Source organism: Lissotriton helveticus, chromosome 3_1 (assembly GCF_964261635.1).
Source record: "Lissotriton helveticus chromosome 3_1, aLisHel1.1, whole genome shotgun sequence".
NCBI lineage: Eukaryota > Metazoa > Chordata > Amphibia > Caudata > Salamandridae > Lissotriton > Lissotriton helveticus.
In genome coordinates this window covers 1,027,219,766-1,027,246,024 of record NC_136061.1, presented here as the reverse complement: position 1 = coordinate 1,027,246,024, position 26,259 = coordinate 1,027,219,766, and the positions used below count along the sequence as shown (strand labels likewise).

At 45.3% G+C, this 26,259-nt stretch overlaps 1 protein-coding gene across 1 annotated transcript in view; it reads right to left on the bottom strand.

Annotated features, from left to right (window-relative positions):
• The window catches only part of LOC144824202 (dynein axonemal heavy chain 11-like), a 3,356,387-nt gene that overhangs the window by 331,068 nt on the left and 2,999,060 nt on the right, over nucleotides 1-26,259 (bottom strand). Inside the window, exon 88 of the mRNA XM_078683354.1 lies at nucleotides 18,814-19,056. Within this exon, the coding sequence (XP_078539480.1) occupies nucleotides 18,814-19,056 (243 nt within the window). The remainder of the gene's footprint in view (nucleotides 1-18,813; nucleotides 19,057-26,259) is intronic.

The following is a 26,259-nucleotide window of genomic DNA, read 5'->3' as shown; positions in this document are numbered from 1 at the left end:
TTAGGAATGCCAGACTATACAAGAGAGTTTGCTTTGTTCTGTTGTGAAAGAGAAGGTTGGGCACTTTCATGGTTAAAACAGAGGCAAAGATTATCCCGATGTCCAGTAGCATACTTTACTACTACTCTGGATACTGTGGCGGCGGCATTACCTGGCTGCTTAAAAGCAGTAGCTGCTACTTGTGTGAGTCTAGAACAGAGTGAATCGATTGTGATGGGACATCCCAGAAAAGTGTATGTGCCACATTCAGTTAAGATCCTTTTAACAAGGACTCGTACCCAGCACTTGACCCCTAGTCGGCTGACTAAGTATGAAAGAGTAATATTGGGTGCTAAAAATGTCAATGTAACAAGATGTACCATGATGAATCCAGCAACTTTGTTACCTGATCCATACTGTGAGGAGCCGAAAGAGGAAGTGAATCATGATTGTTTGGATGTGACAGAAATATGTACACAGCCCTGACCTGACATCCTTGACATTCCCTTAGAAGAGCCAGACCATGTAATGTTTGTTGATGGGTCATGCTTGAGGAGTGAAAATAGAGAATTAAGTTCTGCTTATGCTGTGTGTACTGTCGCTGATGTTATTGAAGCATCCTGTCTAAAAGGAGTAAAGTCTGCACAAATAGCCAAATTGGTCATTTTAACCAAAGCCTGCACATTTGGGAGGAAATTGAGAGTAACCATATTCAGGGATAGTCAATATAGTTTTGGGGTTGTACACGACTTTGGCCAATTGTGGCTACAGAGGGGATTTCTGACTTCTTTAGGATCTCCTATTAGAAATGGAAAAAATGTCAAAGAACTATTGGGAGCATTGCAATTGCCAAAAGAAATTTCAGTGGTCAAATGTGCCGCACGTAAGTCAGAAAATGATTATGGGACATAGGGAAATTGGTACGCTGACCAAGTTGCACAATTCTGTGCTTGACATACAATATCTTTGAACAGAGGGTTGGAAAAAGAAGTTACCAATTGCCAACTAATGTTGTTCTCTGCTTTTGAAATATGGGATGAAGTTAGACAATTACAGGAATAGGCAGATGTAAAAGAAAAAGAACTCTGGATCAAATCAGGTTGCACCACCAGAAGAGCAGACAATGAAGTGTGGGTGTGTCCAGATGGTAGGCCAATAATGCCAGACAGTATTATCACAAAAGGCTAGGGTATATCATTGAGCTACACACACTGGGAAGGATGCCATGATTAGACATTTCAGACAGACTTGGTATAATCCCAATAATCCCAAGTTTAGGTTGATTGCAGAGAGTCTCTGCCAGAGGTGTTTGACCTGCCAAAAGCAAAACCCAGGTATGAAGACAGTTGTTAGTTGGGGAAAATTGGAAAGGCAGAAGGACCATTTACCAGACTGCAACTTGACTTCATTGAGTTGCCACCGTGCTACAGTTTGAAGTACGTCCTTGTCATTGTGTGTCTGTTTTCTCGATGGGTAGAAGCCTATCCCACGAGAAGGAATGACAGTCTCACAGTTGCCAAACTATTGTTGAGAGAGCTCATACCTAGGTTTGGATTTCAGTCACTTTGGATTCAGATAGAGGACCTCATTTTAATAATGAGGTAATCAAATTGATTTGTACCGCTTTCAAAATTGGTCAGAAACTACACTGTGCCTATCGACCAGAAGCCTCTGGAGTGGTTGAGCAGCTCAATGGCACAATAAAATCTAGGTTAGGGAAGGTGTGTGCATCCACTTCACTGAAATGGCCTGATGCTTTGCCCCTTGTATGGATGAGCCTTAGGAGCATTCCCGACCAAAGAACAGGGTTAAGTCCACATGTAATACTCTTGGGGAGAAAAATGAGACAAATATTTGTACCTGGGAAACAAATTGATGAACATAACTGATGATCTAGTGTTGGACTATTGTAAAGGACTAGCTGATCTGGTATGTTCTGTGTCTCACCGGGTTGGAGAAGATGCAACCACAGCACAGCCAAATGAAGCTCATAATTTGTGTCCTGGAGACTGGGTTATGGTGAAGAAGCACACAAGGAACACGTGTTTAGAACCCATGTGGAAAGGACCCCATCAGATCATATTGGTTACGACAACAGCAGTGAAGTGTGTTGGCTTGCCAAATTGGATAAACAGCACCCATACCCATAGAGTCTCAAGTCCACCTGAATGACAAGAGCAGCAACTGGTAGAGCAAAGAAAAGAACCAGAAGCTGAAAATTGTGAAGTCAAAGAATTCTGAGAACCAGACTCTGAAGAACGCATTGACGATGAACAACCAAGTACAAGTCAAGTAAAGTGGGCACCAGTTACTGGGACTGAAGAGACTGCTGTAGAAGCTGAGGAAGAGTCAGAGCTTGAAAGACCAGAACAAAGTGAAAAAAGAATAGAAGAATCGATTTCAGAAAATCCAGATCAAGCTCAGTCAGAAGAAGAAAAAGAAAGCGTAGAGTGTCCAGAACAAATACAAACCACAGAAAGAGAAGAAGCCGAAAAACCAGAACAAGTCCAACCACAAGAAAGAGACAATAAAAGAACACATGAAATAGGTGAAGAAGGTGAAAAGGCAGTACAGACAAAAAGGGTTAGAAAGGGTGATCACCAGCAAAGTGGAGTAAAAAGACTCAGATACTTTCTAAGAAGAAATACAAGGAAATAATTAGAACAAGTAAATGAGGTGTCAAGCCAGTTCGAACAAGAACAATCAAGAAGAAGATCATTAAGGTTGTCAAAAAGAGTGAGGGTTCGAGTAGAAAATATAAGGCTCCAGAGTGGAAATACATCATCCTTGAAGATTTTGAAAATCTTGATCTAAATGAAAAATCAGAAAGTGACACTATTGCAGGATCTGATGAAAGGGAATTGAGACCAGCTTAAAGAAAATACTTTTTACACAAAGATGAACTTTATTGAGAAAATTATCAAACAAAAAGAAGAAAAGAAACAAAGAAGAAGGGGGCCATAAATACGGAAAGCCTTTGAAGTGTGGGATCACACAAAGTTTTATCATTTTAAAAACATTTTTGAGAGAAACTAAATGTTAGAAATAATTTTAGATACTAAAAATGGCAGAAGTGAAGGTGACTGAACATCCGAAATCTAGTTTAAAACAAAGATGTGTTAAGTGGTGTTTATGTAGTATCACAATACTAATATTAATGTTGTTACTGTTAACTGTTGTCGTACCTGTTCTAATGGTAACTAAAGGTCACAATAACACAAATACTAATGAAAGAATGAATGTAGTTACTAAGAAAACTACTACTACAAGCTTGGAACAACTGGATGAAAGCATGTATCATAATGATAAATCAAATAGTGATTCGTCATTAAATGTATTTACTAAACTCCTTTATCAATACTTTGATACGATGGATGTGAGTGACTGTTATGCCTGCATGAAACTACCTACTTCTGTCTCAGAAGGTGTGACTTATCACCATCTTCCATTAACTTATGGTGTGTCCTGTAGTGCTGTGTCTAGTTTGTTCTATGTAACTGGCAAGTTGCAGTACTATTTTTCTAATATGGATTTGGTTTTCTCAGAGATTCCTATTCAAAGAAACTTGAATCCAGTGCTTAGTAGTAAAGATGCAGAGTTTATGGGTGAATTTTCTTGACAATGAATTCCATAGATATAACACATGCTCATAGCAATAACCTGACATGTATTTTACATGATGAAGAGAAAGATTTTCTAAATTTAGGAGAGGAAAGAAGACAGGATTTCCAAAAGAAAGCTGTTGAGCAGAAGTCACATGCAGCACCATGGGCTACTCAGGAGGGGAACTATAAGAATGGCGAGACTCATGCTGCAATGTCCCTAGACTTGTCAAAATTGGGGAAATTTTTTCTACGAAGACGAAAAAGAGAGTATAATAATGTTTTCATTGGTACAAGTGAATGTGAACATACCTTCCTAATAATGGGGGGATGGGGCCTGAAAGGAGGAACTGATCCTGTTTTTCCAGGAATATACTATGTGTGTGGTAAAACTGCCTTTTACAGGTTGCCAGCACGATGGTAGGGTACTTGTTATTTTGGCATTGTATTTCCGAAGATATATCACATAACTAAGACCAATGAAATAGATATACTAAGTAAAGGACTAACAAGAAGTAAAAGAGCAAGTTTTTCAGAAATAGTAGGTGACATATTTTGTGCAATGATACCGTCAGTTGAAGTCGTACTGAATTTGCATAAAATACATCAATTGTCTATAGTAGTTGATCGTTTATCAACAGGTAGGGGATTTTTAATGATTAATACTGAAATGTTTGCATTCAGATATATGGTTTTGCAAAATAGACTTGCACTTGATATTTTATTTGCAAAAGAGGGTGGAGTCTGTGGCATGTTGTAAATTCAACACTGCTGTACGTATATCCCAGACAAAAGTAAAGGTAATGAGGGATATATTAAGAATTTTACAAAGATTCATAAAGATTTGACCCAACTGGAGGTTGACAGTGTTTGGGAAATACTCAGTAAAAGTATTTCCACTATAGGTAACTGGTTTTCTACTTTTGGGAGTAGTCTATTAGGGAAGATACTAATTCCTGTACTTTCAATAGCACTAGTCATGTTGATGATGATAATGACTTATAAGAGTTGCAAAAGCAGAATAAAAACAAGGATAAAAAGGTGGGAAGAAAGAGGAAAAGGGAAGAGATAGAATTAGCAGAAATTAAAGAATATCTATACGATAGAATGAAGGAGCAGAACATAAAGGAGAAAAATGAGGAATGCATAAAAAGCAACACTAGGAAGATCTAATAAGCAGAGCTTGCACTTGGTAATGATGGGTATTTTATGATGGCTCTAAAATACCATCAGAGGGGGGATTGATGGAGCAAGGATTCAAGAAAAAAACCTTTCTTGGAGCAATCCCTCATTAACAAGTACTAATCAGTAAAATAGTAAAGAAAATGAAATGAATATACATGCACAACATTTACATATGGGGAAGAGAGCTTTACGCATGCTTCATTAATGAAAATAAAGTGCAACGCGACTAAAACCCGTTTTACACGGGAAAAACGCTTTTGCGCAACTGCAAACTAGAATGACGTAGAAAACAATGTGACTAACCCGTTTGAGAGGGAAAACTGTCACACATGCGCAAGAATTACTAACATTATATCTTGAGGCACCGCATGCTCAGCATATGCTTGCGCAAATTTAAAGAGAGCTATTCCTGCTAATGCTTTTGCGTAAAGAAAGAGATAATAATATGGGATAGAGTGGAAGTGGGTGGTGAACAGTGAAATTCACATATTTGAGAGATTAACATCTGTTTATGGTTCCTTTATTAATAGTGTATGTTTGGTCCTGTAGTCATATGCAAGGAAAAAAGATGGCAGCGAAAATGGAGGCAAGCCAGGCATGCGCAGCAGAATCATGATGTGACCCGATGACCGTGTCGTTGACAGGCTGCCGAGGACAAGAGACATGTGAAACCTCTACTCGACTCTGGAGCTGTATTCATGATACTAGTTGACTGGCAACTTTAAATATACGGGAAAGGAAAAATGACAGAATAATAAATGAGCTAAAGGGGATGGGTTTGTTAGACAAAAGAGTTCATTAAGAAATCAAGTATGACAGCATGAGGTGAATAACAACTCCCCTGCCACTTGCCAATCTAGTTCGTATTTCATCAATATTTGCAACCTTTGAGGGTGAGACATGCAGAAATAAAGACTATAACTTGAGTGACTTAAGTGGAGCGAGAAGCAGAAGATTGGCGACATTGCTGCATGAGAGAGAAGGAGAGAGGCGAGAACTGCTGCTAATGAAGAAAGGAGAGAACAGACTGGGAAGATTCATATTTGAATGACAACCTGATTAGATTGAAGATTTCAGAAGAATTTCGAGGAGGGAGAGAATGTAAGAGAGGGATCAGCCCTGGTGCGTCGGGTCTGTAGAGAAGTTTAGTAAGTATTACCCTGACCTGATCCTGTCCTATAGCCTTTGTCACATGATTCCTCATCAGGGGACTTCCACCAGCCCTTTTGGCCAGAGAGTTGGTTTTCCGTTATTACTTTTGGGTAACTGTTATTCTGTATCAAATTTGCATATCTTTTGCAAATGTATGATTTATTATGCCTTTTGTCTCTACAATCTATCCACTCTTAATCCATTGATTTGTTGAACGTGTCTGTGATTTTGAATGTATTGCCTAAATACATTTTTTCTCCCATGGAAGTTGATGGAGTTTGCACTGTGAATTTGTACTAATGAGCGTTCATTTATAACTGAGATTTAGATAAAATTCTTTGAATCTTACCCAGAGTCTGTGGTTATTTCACTGAGATCTGTAAGGCAGTTAGTTAAATTGTTCATATCACCATCAACTACTCAACTAATGGTCCATCGACCAAAGGAAGAGTGTTGATCTGTGAAGATTAGTTAGAGAGTAATAAATTTCTCAAGAATTCATTTGAGTCTGCAATGAGTTAACTAATCATGTCCAAAGTGGAACTACAAAACTTGACCCCCAGCGAAACAGCCACGAAATATGAGTGTGTATATGGGCCCAATTTAAATTTTCTTGACTGTGAAGTGTTTATCCCTGGCTTTTCTCTGAATCAGTATCAAAGGGCTCTTCTGCGAGACTTGTTGAAGATACCTAAGCGTAGTTTTCTGTTGCTTCAGTCTTAGGGAAAACTATTGTTTGCTTACTTTTATAATTTAATTTTGCCATTTTTTCCAGTGCCAATTCATTCATGATTGCAGACAGCTCATAGCTGTAAATGTATGCAGAATTCAATGAACTGATTTCGGTAAGAGGTAAACAAAATTCACTTAGATGGTTTGGTAGTTTGGGATGGGTCAGACCCTCGAAATTCATGTAGGTTCTAATCTGCCACCTCTTGGGTTTATTCCTGCTTTTACACATCACTATATCTAAATATAGTTCCTTATGGCCTGACCAATTCAGTGTCCTACTATAAATTTCTTAAGTCACATTCTGGGTGAAAGATTCCAATCTAAATGTAACTCTCTTGGTGTGTATGTCTGAAGCCTCACCTCTGCAATGTATTTCCACACGCTACAGGCCACTGCATCCTTGTGAGAATATGGATTATTAACAAGCTAGAGACAAGTGACATGCTTCCGCAGAGGTAAGTAATTCAGTGCCTATGGAGGAAAAATCAGCTTTTAATTTGAAATTGTGGACATACGTAAATTAAAAGTTATAGGCTTCTCTCAGGGAGGCAGGGGTCTCTCAGAGGAAGTTAAGGCATTTTTTTCAGCAACCAAAGCAATTATAAAGACAAGAATTAAACGTTAAAATTCCAACACCAGCTTAATAAAACCAAGAAAAAAGTTAGTAATAAAATGACACCAAAACATCAAGTTTTGTAATGGGGATAAAGAGTTATATCTTTTTCTGAAGAAAAACATCACAGAAAACAATAGGGAAAGACAAAGTCAATATCAATCGGTCCTAGGTACCTTGTCAGGCTCACCGTAAAGGAATGTGAAGGAGTGTGAAGTCTTAGTTGTTTTTATTGAGTGAAAATCGTTTAGCGGAGCAATGTAGAACTTTGCTGGCACCAAGGCTCCATGAGGCCTACTACGTTAAGCTGGTGGTCTTGCAGAAGTCTTGAGTTTTGGTGCCAAAAGCTTCCAGCGTGGCTATCTTGAAAACTGTAGCCATCAAAGTCATCTCGCCATCAGAGTTACTAAGCTGCATCTTCCCTGGTTATGTGAATTAAATTGGTATGTAGGCACATGTTTGGATCTCAAAATGTCACAGCTGGTAAAGACTATAAGCCATGACCAGGTAGGACTCTAAGACATCAGAAACCTCTGTGTGAGGTCTCGCTTAAGCTTTGTTTCATACAGCGAAAAGTTCTAAGCGGGACAAACAAGGAAAGCTTGCTCAGCTAGATTATGTGGTTGTGATCTTGACACCTCTTCAAGGTCCATCACGTCTACAGAGGGCTCACGTCAGAGTGTATGGACTGTGATGAGAAATACTTGTGCTCACGGTAATGAAGATTACTAGTGTGCAATTAAGATGCAAACTATCTTGGGCTACCCTTGTTCAACATGACTGCATGATTTTAGTTTGCAAGATGGCAAGATGGCCGCGTAGACTCTCGGCTCCGCCGAGTCCGTCCACTGGCCCCAACATCCTGACCTTCCTCCTGCCTCCTGAGCCCGGAAAATTGTGTCGGAGGGCGAGCGGTGCGCCTGGGGCTTGAGTCAGAGCTCCAGAGCGGCTCCGTTCAAAAGTTATGCCCGCTTTAAAAATTGGGCCTGTCCATCACGGAGACCGGGGGGCTGGAGTGGCTCTTCTGGCCACCCTGGAGTTGATCAACACCGGGGACCCGAAACCTGAATGTGACTGGGCTGGTGAGCGGGTATCTGATTCCCGGGACCTGCAGTGGTAATATTCATCACCCCCCCCCGGATCTGAGACGCGGTGTTCTGTGGGCGGCTGAGACGCTGTCTGCCCGGTGCTGTGTTAGTGTGCACTGGGGACGACGCTTGAGTGCTGGGCTTGTGCTGGAAATTCAGGCGCCAGGCCGCCGGATCGGCGATTTCTGGACTAGCGTGCCCTTCTCTACCCTCCTGGTCCCCTGTTGGGCCATGCTGAACTAAGGTAGGGGATGTGTGACCCCTGTGTGATTGCCCCGGGCCCCGAGCAGCAAGACTTTGCCGAATGTGTCCCCACCGGAGAAATTATGTGAGAGACTATGCCTGAACTGTATGCTGCATCTGGGGGATGTAAGCGCTCGAGTACTGGCTCACATCGCTGGGACTGGCTCTGGAGCATTCTGAAAGGAGGCCCGGGCTGGGCAGGTACTGGACCTGATGCCACTGTGTAGGGGGTGATTTGGATGGTAACACCTCGATGAACAGTACAAGCCCCACCATTTTGTGCCTGAACGGTTGAACTTCAAAATGGCTAGCTAGCTGTATTGGTAAATCAAAGAAAGGACCACTCACCTCACACCACCACATAGGCAAAGACATAGGACTAATTGCTTTCAGCACGCTATCAAACAGAAACAAAGGACCATGCACGCTGATCTGCCCCCATAGAAACAGATAAAGGACTATACCCAGGTAGTTTTGTTGCAGGGAAAGAGTGATAGGACTAATCCCCAGATCTATTCCTCCACTAAATAAGCAAGCAGCCATCTTGGAACGACTGATACATTATGCAATTAAAACAGAGTGTGCTCATTGATCTCATCCCCAGACACTCTAACCCTCAAATTAAATGATATTATTTACTATAATTAACCGCTAATATTTATGACGAAGGATCCCAGGGTATTACCTAGATTGGGACATAGTAAGCCAAGTTAATTCCCATCCTTACAAATAGCAAGGACCACCTACCACTACGGGAGCCACTAGTGGTAATGGAGTGAGGACCTATCCCAAGGAGTCATCATCTTGAAATAAACAGGGAGGCCTACGACTTCTCATACTCTCCAAATATATCTCCTCCCATACTACATTAGAGACTGAAGAGCCACCTGCAAAGTACAAAAGGCTTGAAGGCCATGGGTTAAATGTAGCTGCTCTTTACAACGTGTTTTAGGAGTGTGGACTGGAACAACGCAGCCAAAGTCGCATTTTCTACCTCCGGAACTTTAATAATTGGATGAAGAGTATTCTCATTGGAGAGTCTATTGAAGAGGTGCGACAGAGGAAAAGAAGAGATATCACAGCTATGGGGGAGATTGACTTTGGGCTCGCTCTTTTGACTATCACCTACCCAGCCGGACTTCGGGCTAACGCGCCCGTGTCTCTCCTGACCTTACCTTCCCCCTCCCCCTTCCCCCAACCCTCCCCCTCTCCACTCCTACTCTTTCCAGCTTCTGTCCTCTGCCCTCACATGCCCTTGCCCTTTGTCCCCACCCTGTTTTTTCTGTGAACCTCTTCCCTCACCACTTGAGACTGATCTATTTTGTCTGATGCCCGATGGAGCTACCTGGTTTAGCTATAGGGGAGATGGGCCGTGGATTCCCTCCTTGGTCGTCACCTACCCAGTCGGTCTTTAGACAGACTTCCTTTCGTCTCTACGGTTGTCTCTTTCCTTATCCTCACTCTCTCTCCTCTCCTCCCCTACCCCCCACTACTTTCTCTCTCCTCTCTCTCCTCCCCTAATGTATTGCTGACTGTTTTATTTAATGTTTACTTGTTGTTCTTTTTCTAGTATATTGTTGAACCACATTGTTGCACTTCCTTTCGTCTCTCCTGTCGTCTCCTCCCGCATCCTCCCTCTATTTCTGTTTCTCCTTCCCTCCTCTCTCAATGTATTGAGACCGAACTATCTTATCTGATGCCCGATGGAGCTACCTGGTTTAGCTATAGGGGAGATGGGCCGTGGATTCCCTCCTTGGTCGTCACCTACCCAGTCGGTCTTTAGACAGACTTCCTTTCGTCTCTACGGTTTTCTCTTCCCTTATCCTCACTTTCCCTCCTCCCCTACGCCCCACTGCTTTCTCTCTCTTTTCTCTCCTTCCCTAATTGTATTGCTGATTGTTTGATTTAATGTTTACTTGTTGATCTTCTTCTAGTATATATATATTTTTTTATATATCTTTTTATTAAATGCAAAGAACAAAAAACATAGAAAGAAAAAACAGAAAACAAGGCAATACATTACAGTTGTGTCATGTTGGCGCTGGGGGGATACATATTCAAATCAGATGTCAGAAGTAAGTGATGAGATTGGGGAGGGGGGCCAGGGCCGGACTGAGAACGAAAACCGGCCCTGGCAAAGTGCTCGGCCGGCCCCCTGGTGGTGCGACCGAGCTCTTTGCCGGGGCCGGTTTTCGGCCGTTTTTGTTACAGGGCCGATTTTGCAGCTATGCTGCAAAAACGGCCCTGTAACAAAAACGGCCCCTGGGCCCAAAACCGGCCCCCACCCTTGCGGCGCACCGGGGGATTGCCCGGTGCCGCAACGGCCAGTCCGGGCCTGAGGGGGGGGGGAGATCAGGAATAAGCAAGATATCTAAATTCCCGTGGAGGAAACATCAGGTTGGGAGGCTGACAGGTCAGTATCCAATTCTGAAGGGGGGGAGTACAGATGCCACCACGGTATGCGTTCCATTGCTTCCAAATTTTCCCCCATTTGCGGGGCGTGCCACGGGAAACATACACTGTCTTTTCCCTAAACATGCACCAGTCCATGTTTTGCTGCCACACCAGAACTGTCGGTGGCCTCTGGGCACCCCACAACTGAGCAATGTCTCTCTTAGCAATCATATTACCCAAGGTCACCCATCGAAGCTGCGCCAGGTCATAATCGTTCGGCTCCCAGACATTCAACAGACACCGCCTCGCCTCAGGCATTGATTGCACACCCGTGACCTCACTCATAACTTCATGCACGCGAGTCCAATAGCTCATCACCGCAGGGCATTCCCAAATAATATGGAGAAACGTACCCACCAGACCACAACCACGCCTGCACAGTCCATCCACAGAGAAACCCATTCGCACCAAACGGGGACCAGTCACGTAGACCCTATGGAGAATTTTGAGCTGGACAAACCGGAGGCGCGCCGGGATAGCCATTTCCTTCGGGGAAGAGATCGCAGCCTGCCAGTCCTCGTCGTCGAGTTCCAGACCGTCACTAGTCCACGACTCTCGAAGGTTACTCAGTAGGTCGGTTCTGGCATTGATCAACTTTTTGTATATGAGTGAGATCGTGCCGTCAGGGACATGTCCGTCTAGCACCCGATCTTCGAGCGGGGACGCCTCCGGAATATCCGAGCCCAGGGGAAATACAGACAAAACCGCGTGTCGGATTTGCACATAGCGAAAGGATTCTCTATCATTCAAGTCATACTCAACTTTCAGCTCCTCAATCGTCTTGACTCTACCCTTGATCCACACATCATTCACCCTGCTGATACCGATCACATCCCACTTATCGAAACCCTTCGACTTCCAGAGGGAGCCGAGTCTTTCCGATGCATAAAGCGGGGTAGCACGGGTCGGCTTATCAGCCCAGCCCAGGGCTGCTGTAGTGCGATGCCACACCTGCACCGCTGTCCTAGTGGGGCCCGTGAGAGATCCGCCTGCAGATTCGCATAAAGAGCCCTGTTGTAGTCTCCACCAGGCAGCAGCCATCTATCCATCTCAAACGCCGGGCTCGGCAAAGGACCGTAAGTGCAGTGGTTGATGGCCCCCAGCTGAGAGGCCCAATAGTAGCGGCGGATGTCTGGGAGCGCGATACCCCCGTCGTACCACGGGAGCGTCAGTTTCGCAAGAGCAAACGAGGACGGCCCCCCATACCAATTGTCTCTGTAGACTTTCAATCTCCCGAAAGTAGCGGGCGGGCACAATATCAAGTGTATTTTGCAACGCATAAAGGAACCGAGGGAGCGACATTATCTTAAATAACGCCGCCCGTCCCAGAGGAGAGAGAGGGAGCCTGCCCCACACAGTCACATCGGCACGGAGGCGCTGGAGAGGGGGCAACAAATTGCGTTCATAACGAAGTACAGGGTCCAAGGTGATAAAAATCCCCAAGTACTTCAATCCCTCCCGCACCACCGAAATAGGACATCCACGAGGCGAGGGGCCTCGCCGCATAGAACATAGATGCAAGACTTCGACCAGTTGATGACCAGACCGGAGTTTTTACGGAAAGAAGCCAAAACGTCAAAAAGGACGATCAACGATTTCCGAGGCGACGTAAGATATAGGAGTATATCGTCTGCATATAAGGATAGTCGGTCTTCAAACTCTGGAGTCCATCTAATGCCCTTCAAGGACGGTTCCCATCGCAGCCATGCCGCCAATGGCTCCAAAGCAAGGGCAAACAAGAGAGGGGACAAAGGACAGCCCTGGCGCGTTCCCCTACCAAGAGCAAAGGAGGCCGAGACACGACCGTTTACCACCACTTGGGCTAAGGGGTCGGTGTAGAGCAATTTCACCCAGTCGATGAAGGTGGGGCCAAAACCAAATTTAGAAAGAACCGCCCATAAATATGGCCACTCCAGCGTATCGAACGCCATGGTGGCGTCCAAAGACGCCAAGATGGCCGGTTCACGCAGAGTCGCCGCTCCCGCGAGGACTCCATTCAGGCGCCGGAGATTAAGTGCCGTGTTACGATGGGGTATGAATCCGGATTGGTCCGGGTGGACCAGATCGCCTATGACAGTGACCAAGCGGTTTGCAAGCACTTTGGCCAGAATCTTCGGTTCGGCGTTAATCAATGATATGGGCCTAAAGGAGGCGCAGCGGTCACGTGGCTTGCCATCCTTGTGGATCACCACTATGGAAGCCAATCTTTGGTCGGGAGGGAGGGAGCCTACCTCCAGTGATTCCAAGAACATCGACCGCAGATACGGTGCTATCACATCCGGACGGAGCTTGTAAAGCTCTACAGGGAGCCCATTAGGACCCGAGGCCTTCCCCGAGCGAACCGAGCGGATGGCCGTAACAACCTCATCAACTGTAGGCGGAGCCTCTAGAAGATCCCTTTCAGGGTCGGACAAACGTGGCAGCGAGATATCTCGCAGGAGCAAGTGGGAGTCCTGTTCAGTTCTATCAGAGATGGGGGAATACACTTCCCGGAAATAGTCAGCGAAACATTCAACAATATCAGCAGGGTAGGTGATACTCACGTCATTCACATCAACAATCACAGGACCAACCCGACTCGCACGTTCCCTCTTATCCAGCCAAGCAAGCAATTTCCCCGCCTTATCCCCCACATCATACAGTCGTCCCTGTTGTTCCCTGCTCATCTCCTTTGCCGCATCAGTCACCAGCGCTCTATATTCAAGTTGTTTTAAACCCAAAAGGTGCAGCCCTCCGGGGTGACCTCGGATTCCAACTCCCCTTCAAGAACAGTGATGTCATTTTCAACACTGACAACCTCCTCCCGCCTACGTCTCTTGACATTGCCAATCAAGGAGCGGGCCTGGCCCCGAATAACAGTTTTGTACGCTTCCCACAACGTGACAGAGGAGGACACAGAACCCACATTTTCAGCAAAGTATTGGTCAATCGTTTTAATTAGTTCCGCCCTAACCTTGGGGTCGCGGAGATACCAGGAGTGTATCGGGGCCACCCTACCCTCCCACCCCAAGTGGGCGTCCACTACCAACCATGGTGGGGAATGATCCGAGATACCCCTAGCTAGATGTTTCACCTCCCGTATGGAGGAGGCCTGGGAGGAGGGCATCAGCACATAATCCAGTCTCGAAAGACTGCCATGGGCACCAGAATGGAAAGTATACTGCAATTGCCCAGGATGAAGCAGGCGCCAGCAGTCAGTGAGCCCTAAAGCCTCCAGGAAATCCCCCAACCAGGATTGTGACTTCGCAATGTCTCGGGGAGGGTAGCGATCACACATCCCCGACACTACAGAGTTGAAATCCCCACCCACTACAAGCAGACCCTCGGGGACTCCCAAAATCACTCTTCCCAGATCCGCATAAGTGGTAGTCTGGAGACCCGGCGGCACGTAGATGGAGAGGAGGGTGACAACCCTTCCCTCCCAGCGCCCCACAATGGCAGTGTACCGTCCCCTGTCATCAAGGATGATGTCGTCAACAGCAAGAGGGAGGGAGTTCCGAACCAGAATGCCCACCCCCCTGGAGCCAGAAGTGAAACCTGAGTGCGCGACGAGACGATAGCCACGCCTATTCATTGCATGGCACGTATTGCCAAGCAAATGCGTCTCCTGAAGCAAGACCACATCAGGGGACAACCGTCGCAAGAGCTGCAACACCACGCCCCGTTTGATCCTATCCCCCAACCCGTTCACGTTCCAACACAGTACCTTAAGTCCCCTAACCCCCATCCCAGAGATCAACCCCATCCCCACCCCGCACCGGGTGCGACACTGTACAACAGGAGAACATCAATAATATGCCTTGAAGAAAACAATGAAACGGAAACTGTAACCCCCCAACCACCCAAACAACCCCGTACATCATACCCCCCACCCCGCACCCCTGCGTAAGACTCAAAAGCCACCCCAACTTGCAGTGTGCCTGTCGCCCTAACATACACCTATTCTACGAAAAGAACCCCAGAGGAGGAAGACTCACCCACCCCCCGCCCACACCCCAATAAGACAGCATGATAGCAAGCAATAGTGGCATAGCACCAAACCACAGCCGAAAGTCAACACGATGGACCGGGAGCTGATTCCGCCCCCTATTCCTGCTCCACCGGGCCTCCCTCCGCACCACCGGAGTGTCCAGAGTGTTCAGAACGATCTGGTCCCGGGGGCAGCGTGTCCAACCAGTCACTTGCCACCCCTGGATGATCAAAGAAAAATGTTCGTTCGTTGTACACCACACGTAACCGGGCCGGGAAAAGCATGGCGTATTTCATGTCTCTAGTCCTCAGTCTCTTTTTCACTCCCTGGAATCCAAGTCGCTGTTTCTTAACCTGCTGGGTAAAGTCCGGGTAGAAGCTGATTGCATGTTCTCATAAGCCGTTGGACCAGATAGGCGTGACGCTTGCAGGATCGCATCCCTGTCCCGAAAGTTAAAGATCCGAGCAATGATGGGACGCGGAGTGGCTCCCTGCTTAGGCGGACCACCCGGGATCCTGTGTGCACGTTCAACAGCAAAAAACTTGCTGAGGCCCTTGGGCGCTAGATGATTCAGGACCAGATCCTCCACCAGCAGGTCCACCGAGGATGCTTCCGGAGTTTCCGGGACACCAACCAGACGGACGTTGTTTCGTCTTGCACGGCCCTCAAAGTCGTCCAGGCGTCGAGTGAGATAGTCACGGGCGGCTCGCAAGTTACCGACCTCTGCCTGTGAATCGGAGACGTCAGTAACAAGACTAGATGTCTTTAGATCGAGGGATTTGACCTTTTCATTGGTTTTCGCAAGGTCAGCCCTGATCAAGGTAACATCGATAGCGACCGTATCCAACTTGTGGGCCAGGGCCTCATATTGTTGACCCAGCGTGGCCTTCATCCCGGCAATGGCGCCCATGACGTCTCTCAACGACAGTTCCTCATCCATCGGGGAGTCTTCTCCCACAGTGGCCGGGGATTTAGTCGATCCACCCGGAGAGCCCTTGACGAGGGTGTATCTGTCCATGACATTTGATTGCACGGAGCCCCCTCGCGTTGCCGGTCTGGTCTTGCGTTTCTCTCCCTCAGGCTTGGCGGCCATCTTAGTTCGTGCGCCCCGAAGGGTAGTGTGAGACCTAGTAAAAATGGCTAAAGTCGATGCGCCCGCAACAATATAGAAATGAAGATGCAAACCAATCACCAAGTGATAAATGGTAGGGGGCCGAGTCACCAGTCGGTGAATAGCGGTGAATTTGAAAGCAGCAAGCCAGGGCGATCGAAACAAAGTCAAGTAGGTCTAAGCGCGAGAAACGAAACTGAAAGTAGACAACCGGGCAAAGGAGGCTCGCATGGTCCGTTGTTGTTCAATTACTGTCCGGCTGGCAGAGAAACCAAGCCCGGGGGCAGTACCAACGAGCAGGCCGAAAAAGTTCAAAAGTCCATATCGTCAGCTCCCGAGGTCCAAATCGAAGTCCGAAAACGGATAAACGATCAGCAGGGCCGTGCCAGTAATAACCCGTCGTCCAAATCAGGATAGGGTTCAGGATAGTCGGTGGAGGTGGCGAAGGTCCGGGAGCCCTGAGCTCACGCGACCATCTTGGGTGCGCGCTAAGCTCCTCCCTTTTCTAGTATATTGTTGAACCACATTGTTGCACTTCCTTTCGTCTCTCCAGTCGTCTCCTACCGCATCCTCCCTCTATTTATGTCTCTCCCTCCCACCTCTCTCAATGTTTTGAGACTGAACTATTTTGTCTGATGCCCGATGGAGCTACTTAGTTTAGCTATAGGGGAGATGTGCCGTGGATTCCCTCCTTGGTTGTCACCTACCCAGTCGGTCTTTAGGCAGACTTCTTTTCATCTCTCCTTATTGTCTCTTCCCTAGCTCCTATCCTCTGTCCCGTGAATCTCTCCCCTTGTCTGCTACTCTGCCTACCCACTGTCCTTTGTGCTCTTTGACTAAGCACTCCTTCTCCCCTTGTTGGGGAAAGATCCAATATTTATACTCTGGAGTCTCAGCGAACCCGCGGAGTGAGTCCACTGTGCCAAGGGAGCCACTCACACTTGAGGTATGGTATGGCACCCCTTGCCAAAGCACTCCCTCTCCCCTTTTTGGGGAAGGATCCAGTATGTAGGCCTTGGAGTCTCAGAGACCCCTCTGAGAGAGTCCACTGCGTAAAGGGAACCTCTCGCAATAGAGATAGGGAAGGGATACCACTTCCCCTGGGATCACAGATAACTGAACTTTGGACGTTGCCTTTACTCGTCTACCGGCTTGTGTCCCCGTCACCTTTCCCCTCCTCTCCCCATGCTGTGTCTCTCACGCTCCCCTCCTCTTTCCCACCTTCATTATCTGTATACTTCCCCTACTCCAACCCCCTCCCCTGAAACTCTCACCCTGCCTTCTTTTCCCCTTATGTATTTGTGCTTATTGTTTATCTCGACCTTACAAGTAACTATGTTGCCATGCTCTAAGAACTGTGTAACCTTTGTAACGATGTAACCTGTAACTATGATCTGATGCTCATGTAAAGCGCTCTGATACCTCCGGGTCTAGCCAGCGCTATATAAAACTTTTTAAATAAATAAATGTTTTTCTGGCTCGGTCTTTATTTGAACAGGATTCACAACTGGAGGTTGTTACTGGGTTAATATTTGTACAGGATTCACAGCTGGAGGGCCGATGATGTTTGCCAATAGTGTAGCCTGAGTTTTGCTGCTACAGTTCCTAATTGATTACCAAATTCAACCTTGGTTTGATAAATGTACCTTTTCTAGAGAGATACGCAGTTTTGTATTACTAAATTTGCAGCCAACTAGTTTAGTGTATGTAGCAAAATTTGACTAGAATTAAGTGCTGAAAGGAATTGGCCAAATATTGCTTACCACTATTCTAGACAGAGCATCGAGGCTACAGTTTTTATGTGGTTACAAATTCCAATCTGAGTGTGGTAAATTCACCTTTTCCAGATAGCTACGTCATCAGGTACTTCATCATTTGCAAACACCTGTTTTCATGCTAGCAGGAAAAGTTGAAAGATAATGACTGAGATAAAGGACATTTGTTTTTTAGGGGTGGTAAAGTGGCATGAAACTGTCCACGTTTAAATCAACTTCTCTGTTTAAACAATGCAGGAAGTCACAATCTGAATTTGGACAGCATCTACATATAATGGACCCTCATTTTGGCTGAACGATTTGGTACTACCAATTACATTATAGTTGAGGAGGACGGTTGAATGCATCTTACTATGACATCCATAACTTTAATCTTGGTATTTAAATGTTGAAGTAAGAGTCTAGAAAATTGTTCAATTACTAATGCCCACTACACCCAATATACAAACAAAGTATGAGTACCCGCACATTATTTGAGGGGCATTCTCCCTTTTGCATTGTGACATGCCACAGACAACTGAAGGAAGCTCATTGGCCTGGCACACTTTCAGAAGAGGGCATTGTTACTGTGACACAGCATCTCACTCTGATGTGCGGTGGCACAACGGGGTTATTAGCACTGGACACACCACACATCAGCATTAAATTGGAATTTGTTTCTCATTCCATTGCTGCCAATTTAGCAGCAAGGCCATATCGCTTTCATAGGACGGGCAATTTTATATATGTCCTGCCGCAGGAAGGAACTCTCTTAACACAGAAGAGTGTGTGCTCCTCTTTTATTTACACTTCATGCTTAAATCATTTTTAAAACATAAATTGAAGTTTCGTCTTTGCGAATTAGAACAGCGTGATAAACAAGAACTGAGAAGTCAAATGCTTAGAATATCAACACTTTTTTATGCTCACCTTTTCTTCCACAGTCTGTGTCACTCCTTCACCAACTATGGATTCTCGAGACTGTAACTCCAGTAAAGTCCGGAACAAGTTGTCAGACGTCACTGTTAGGAATTCTATTTCCGCATTGGGGTGCAGGCCGTAATGTGTCGGGCTCTCCGGGGGCAACATCTCATCAATGTACTTGTGGTAGCCCTGGTAGTCAAGGTTTGATGGGATCACGAACCCGGGAGCCAAGGCGAGCTTGCGGTCAAACTGCAAAAATACAGACAGTGAAAAATGTCTCTGACTCAAGGAAAGGTGTGAGTGAAACCTCAACACATTGACAGTAGTTCTTTCTGCAAAACATGCAAGAGAAAATGCCAGCAATGAGGATGATTTGATTACAGAAGGGTTTTTCTTAGTCCATTCGTATCCTTTTCTCCTTGTGTGTTTTTTGGACTTTTTTTTGGTGTCAATTCACTTTAATTGTTTATTAAATATTTTGGCACAGGCGTTTCCCATGATACAAAAAAGTAAGCAAACTTTAAACTATCCAGTTGGAAAACATTGCCTTTTTACTTTTTTATTGATCTTCTTGATTATAACAACCTTGTAAAAGTCATCACATACAGAGTTTACTATTGCAGAAGCAATATATTGAAAGGCTTAAAGTATGTCTAAGGCTAAAAAATGAAACAAACCTGTGAACTTGAACGGGTTACCATTAGCCACTGCATGGGTATACACTTCAGCATAAAATCAGTTTAAGAACACTGTTACTCTCACGCCTCCATTGTGCTGTCAATCACCACCAGGTGGTGCTGTGGGGGTATATGGGAAGTGAATCATAACACATTCATATAATATTCCCATTTTGTATTTTGATTTTGATCCATGAATGTGTAACTGGTAGTGTATAAAGTTCAAGAAAAGATATGTGCAGTCTGTTTTAGCTGAAATCCTAATGCTTATGAACTAGAAAAATTGTGTGCACAAACAGGGTTGGATTGGAATCAAAAATAGACCCGGCACCTTAAAAAACAAGCATTTGCAATGCAATAGGTCTCGCAATTGCGAGAGTTTGTGCTATTGGCATTGTACATTACATTGCCTTTTATTTATATGTTTTAAAACCTCAAGCATACTTATAGTCCTTTCTTTCAGGAAGCAAGGCTGGCAGTAAAAGAGGCGCAGTTACTGCCAGCCTTGCCTTCCGTAAGTAACGACTATAAGTACAAAGTGCGTGTTTACGCACCGCTTGCAGGTTTTCAAAACAGATAAATAAAAGGCATTGTCATTTACCCAATCGCTCAAACTCTCGCCAAAGCAAGATCTATTTCCATTGCAAATGCTTGTTTTTTTCTCCTTCCCAACTTTGATCTCTACATTCATCCTCTGCCCACTGCTAATCCACCACGTGCCCACCTGGGCCTCTCGTTTTTGCTTAGAGCCGCAGCCAGGCTAAGCATGTTGCCACGAGAACTGTACTCTCCTCATAATGCATTCTGGTAGTAGTAGTCTTAGTTTGCTTCAGTCTATCTAACTAAACGTACAAGCATGGGCCCAATAACTAAAAAGTTCAAGATGTTAACACTGCATCTTTGGTGACGTGGCGTCATCTGATCACCTTACCAATGAGGTGAGTGGGTAATATTATGACAGTTAAATAACGTCACGGGTAATATCTTCAGCCAGTCCTAGCTTTCTGTCTAGTCAGAAACCAAATTAGGCCCCAATAAGGTGTGGGCCATGAGAGAGTTAGTTAGTTGCCCCACGTGGAAAAAAACCCATTAGGCCGAGTGGAGTTTCTTTTTACCAGGTGCTGGTGCAGTAAACAACTCTTATTCCGAGTACATTACATGCTGAATGTCTACGTTCTTCTTCAGATGCCACATGTATCCCAATATTCGAGCATTCCTCTTCTGTAAATGTCGCCAGGTTTGAGCAGCTCAAACGCACCTGAAGAAAATACAAGGAGTGCGGTGTTTGCTTATATGTCTGGTATTTAGCACCATACTCAGAAACAGTCCCATAGCAGGAGAAAATTCAGGATCGACATACTCTTCACTGGACTCAGGCAACCCTCGTTTGACGGCCTGGCTTCACTAAATGAACTTCGTGGAGCCGGCAGACACATTGTAATCTTACATTTGAGTTGGATAAGCATTTCACTATCAGAGGAATCTCGCAACTTTGACAGGTTGAGAGCGATGCTCCTGAAAATTCTGGTGGTGGTTGTAGAGTGTTTAGGGTTCATACGGAGTAAAAACTGGGCAACAAGCAAAAGCCAACATCACTGGTTTTATTGGTGTCTGGAACACACAAACCTCTAAACGACAGTCGCTTAGACCAGGGCAAAAACACCTGATCACTTAGACCCCTATTCCCTATCACATTTTACTGCACTCTAGTTCTCAGAGATCATCCTTACCCCTTCTCCGTGTTCACATTCAAGGAATCTTTTTATTATGGCTTGTACGGCTTCACACTGTAATTTCAATTCCTACAATGCAGTCTAGCATGAGTTTTAAGCAAAGGTTACAAAACATGTTTTTCAGAAGTGGGCTGAAGAGAAAACAGCGATGTTTTAGTACAAGAAAGGAGGGGCACTGTATGGGGAGCGGGACGCTTTCTTTTTTATAGAGGAGAAAGGGGGTGCACTGAAAAGGTACCCTGTGAGCACCGACCGTTCTGTGCTGCTTGCACATCTTTGCCAGTCCCAGGCTTTCCATTACGATTCATTAAAAACAACTTTGTAAGCGCACGTCAACTGCCAAGGACTACAACTCCCAGAATGAACGGACTAGATTACCAGACACACAGGACATGTGAATCACCAGTGGTGATGTGAAGTCACAGGCAACCTTACCCATTGAGACACATTTTGTTCTCTTGTAGAGTTGCGGGGCTGGCCAGCATGGACATGGCCGGGGCAGGGGGCGGTCACAACAGGTCAGTGTCTCCAAATGATAGGTGGAGAGGGTTGGGGAAGCAACGTATATGTCAGGTGCACTGTATGTACATTGCTTATGTTAGGGATTTATGCTAATATCATTATCTCTTTGGGTGATCCCAAAAACAGCATTGCCATTTCAGAAACGTAACATTCCTGTGACTGATAGGCGAAGGTTCCTTAACAAAGGCCTGCTTAGTGGAAAGATACATTCTGTCAGGCCCATTAGGGTCAGGGCCCCTTTAAGGGTGCTGGGTTAAAAAACACAGGCAGGGGAGGGCGGGATTCACCTTAGCTCTGGCAGAATAGCTTCAGCTGAGCTGGTGAGAGCACGTCAGTAGAGTGGGCCTTCCTTCCCGTCGCCATGAAAGAGTGCCCTTAATGATTTTGTATTCCATTGGTGTTTGCTGCCTTCTACCCTAACGGTGCGAGTAGCACGCAGCAAACGTCCTCTTTTTCACATCTGAGGGCGGTTTTTCTCTCCTAACTTCACCCCTTGTGACTCTGCACATGTCTAGCGCCGAAATCCTCTTTGCTGAGGGCCGATCCGTCAGTAGCTTGGGGTCATGGCATTTATTTAATTCCTGCATAGATTTAACCACTTCTGCCCACGATTTTTATTTTATGGCCGGTCAGTAACACTGTTTACTGTAGGAAAGGGTCCTGTGCTTTTCTCCTTAGAGCAAACCTTCCACCCTGAGCACAAGCAGAGGGCAGGTCTCACCACAACACTACCTGCTTAGCCAGGTCATCGCCCCCACCGGCCCCCCTAAACAAACCTCTGGTGGCATGGAAGCATCGCATTCCCAGGCTGCCCCACGAGTCTGGGCTTAGTAGGCTGGCCCCAAGTACCCCTGAGCCCTGCACCCCAGATTCCCTCATCCCCTCGGCGCGAGGCAAACCAGAGCTCGGACTCCACGGCTACGTTGTGGTGAGTAACTTGCATGAAATAGTCTATAATGCGAATAAAAACCTGCAATTGCTTTTAACATATGAAATGTCGGCGCCGTAAAAAGTAAAGTACTGGTGCGAACCGCAGTAGGCCCGACGAGGCCTTCAGGGGCAAGTAAAACAAGTTTGACGAGGAGAGGAAGAGGCAGCAGTGGGAGGCGAGAGAGGAGGGGGCCTGCGCCTGTTTTCCCTTGCGGCAGCGAGCAGCAACCATCTGTTAATTACAAACAGATGGTTTCAAAGCTCGCTCCCAGAAGGGAATCGCCAAACGTGTACACGTTGCCATTGAAAGCAATGCAACTCGTGCACGTTTTTGGGCCAAAAACTGAATCCATTCTTGAAGGACTCCTATGCAGCGCATGCGCGCTGCATAGGTGAGACCTAAAAAGCGGCTCACATGTGTGGATTGCACCTTTTTACAAAAGACTGCTTCAGCGTTTTAAGTATTATGAAAAGAAGGTGGAGTAGGGCCTCTAAAAGAGGCATGTTTTCTAAACTTCACAGAGATAAAAAAAATGCAAATGTTGTCAGGACTCTTTGTGCACGGATTAGTTCATAGTGGTGAACCACACCTGAATATGTGAGGCCACTTCTGCTCAGGTCCCGTGGCTCTGCTCAATCAGAATTAATGGGCCGGCCCAGCGAGTGACTAAAAATGACACCTCTGTCTCGCTGGTAAAAGGCTGGTAATAGAGGCCCATCTGTCTCCAGAAAGGCCACTCAGGCCCCCTCTTGACAACTGGCGACAGCTGAACAGCACAGACACCACCCAAATAGGCCACCATCCTGCCCAAAAAGAGGCCTGTATCTGCAGCTCAGATACTAGCCCATCGGCCATTTCTCGAGTGCCCGCCTTACCAATCTGACCCTGTGCACAAGTGAACTGTAACAGCAGTAAGCACCGCCCAAGCTACACAACAATGCCTATTTTCTTGTTCTAGACGTTTTACTTGACAAACATATCGTTAATGTGATAAATATTCCATAGAAGGCGAGGAGAAAGTAAACACAATTCTCATATTAACAATATTACTAATTTTTGGTCTACGCTACAGACAGCTTTAGATTTCTGCCAATACCATAAGCCGGACACCACACACCACATACCTTACCCCACACAACACACAGCATAAACTTATCCATACATACAAACACAGAAATAGGCTTTTGGGCGGCCCCTTTCATCCACTGTGGTTCAGCTGGCTTTATGGGCTGTCCATCAGCGCTGGCATCAGCTAAAGGCATTTCGTGACTGTAAATATTTTAAATAAATAGTTCCACATTCATAGACTGTTACTTTATTCTCCTAGAGCCACTGTAACTGTTCTCTCTATTTCCTCCTCTGCACTCCCTGTTCACCCGTTCCTCTCTGTCCTCCCCATACCACACCACAGTTATTTAAAATATTTTTTTCCTCATGAGCCTGGAAACTACGCAGTGCTACCAAGCTGCTCTCTGATGTTCTCGTGCACTAAGCACATTTTAATTTGGTAATGTTTTCTTTACCTTTCTAGTTAGGCTGTCGACCTTATTAGACTGGTAAAGTAAAAAATACCTGAATGGTCATCAGAGCCTCACAATTCATACACAAGCATACATTGCGCTGCATATGTGCATATGATTTGTGATGCATGCACCCCATGTGTTCACAAGTTAGCTATTTTGGAACATGTTTTTTTACAATTCGGAATGGCCACCTTTGCATGCGTGAGTTCGAGTGTATGCACAAGACATCACGTTATTTTCAGTGGCGCTCCAACAATACGCGTGCATCATAAATCATGATGCAAGAGTGCCAATGCAAGCAAGCACTAATAAAGCCAATATGCTGGTGTTTGCCTAATGAAAGGAGAGACTTATTGCCTTTGCCGATGCTTGTTAGGTTTGGCTTGAAACCGCAGCTGCATGGCAGAGAGGTTGTCACCCCACTTCCAGAAAATATATACATTCAGTGGTCTTCAGAGGGGGGTAGACTCTCACCACGTGCAGTTGACTGTCAGTCAGTCAGTCGGTCAAAGTACTTTATTCGATAATTCAATATCATAAAAAGACAGTATTGATCAATATATAAGTTACAGTTACATGCTTAAAAAATTCACACGATTCACAAAATTTCATTAATATAAAATAGTTAGAAAAATATTAAAAATATTAAAAAAGGTCAATACATATACAAGGTAAGTACTATACAAAGTTGCATGAGCATAGATTATAAGAATACGATCAAGTGTGGAGATTCAATATCTTTTTTCTCTCCCTGACAGCCCCCACCAAGAAACTTGCAACATGAGAGATGACCCTGGGACTGTTTAATAGTTGCAAATATAGGAGAGCAGGCCTCACCTGAATAAACCCTGCTTCCTTGAGAATAGGAACAAGAAACTTCCTCCTTGCCGCCGTATAATGGCCACAGAACATTAAAAAATGCATCGTGTCCTGCTTAGAGAAATTATCACAGGAGCACGGAGGCGCTTGATCGGAGGTACACCATGCCGTTAGTTTACCTAAATTCAAATAATTCAGGTTTAAACGAAAACGCGTTAAAAGAAATCTATGGTAGGGTCTGTTAACTAAAACCAGGTAGGGCTCAGGGCCTGGAGGATTAGAAATCATAAAATTGGATCTAACAGTAGTTTTTCTGAGTTCCTTCTCTTCTCTACACAATGACAACCTCTGTAGCATTGCCACTTTTGTTAAAGCTACGTCCTTTGCGGTTATGTTTTCTGGCTCAAAAAAGAGCTCTGGTCTTCCAATGTTCTGAAAACCTTGTTTAACGTAAGATAAACACTTAATTTTGTTTACGTTGTCTAAGTGGAGACAATCCTTGAGTATGGAGTGATTCAAGGAGAGTTCTTCATTTAGCCAGGTCTCCAGCCAGGTTATTAACGGCGCTACCTTTAGTAAATCAGTAATAAAACCAAAGCCCAGCTCTGAGTGCACTGAGAAAGAGGGGGTTGACTGCGGGACTGATAAAATTGTTCTCATAAATTTATTTTCAGTAATTTGCAGGCAGTCTGTCGCACCGTATCCCCATAGTGAACAACCATATGTCGCTACCGCCAAACACTTTGCTTTATAAATATTTAACAGTGCTTCTATGGGCCTTCCCCCGAGCTTTTTGCTAAAGGCCATAATGGCCATAGAGGATCTTGCGAAAGCGGTGTTTCTTGCTTTAATCTGTGTACCCCAAAGCCACCTCTCCTCAAAGATAATGCCTAGGTAAGGGAATGTTAGAACTCTGCTTAGTTCCTCACTGCCGCAGAAGAAGGTTTTCACGTTCTTCTTTCGGGAACCTTTCCCAGTTATCATAATTTGGGATTTTTTTACATTCATTTTAAGGTCTAATGAGTTCATAAAAACTCCAAATGCATCCAACAGATGTTGAAGCCCCACCCCAGTTCGCGAGAGAAGGACAGCGTCATCCGCATACAGGGGAACCGGTATACCCAGATCTCCTGCATGTGGTATGTCTGCCCTCACCTCCTTAAGCACCGATTCAAGGGCGTTTATATAAATCGTGAACAAGAGAGGGGCCATGATACACCCCTGCCTGACCCCCCTTTCCGAGTGAA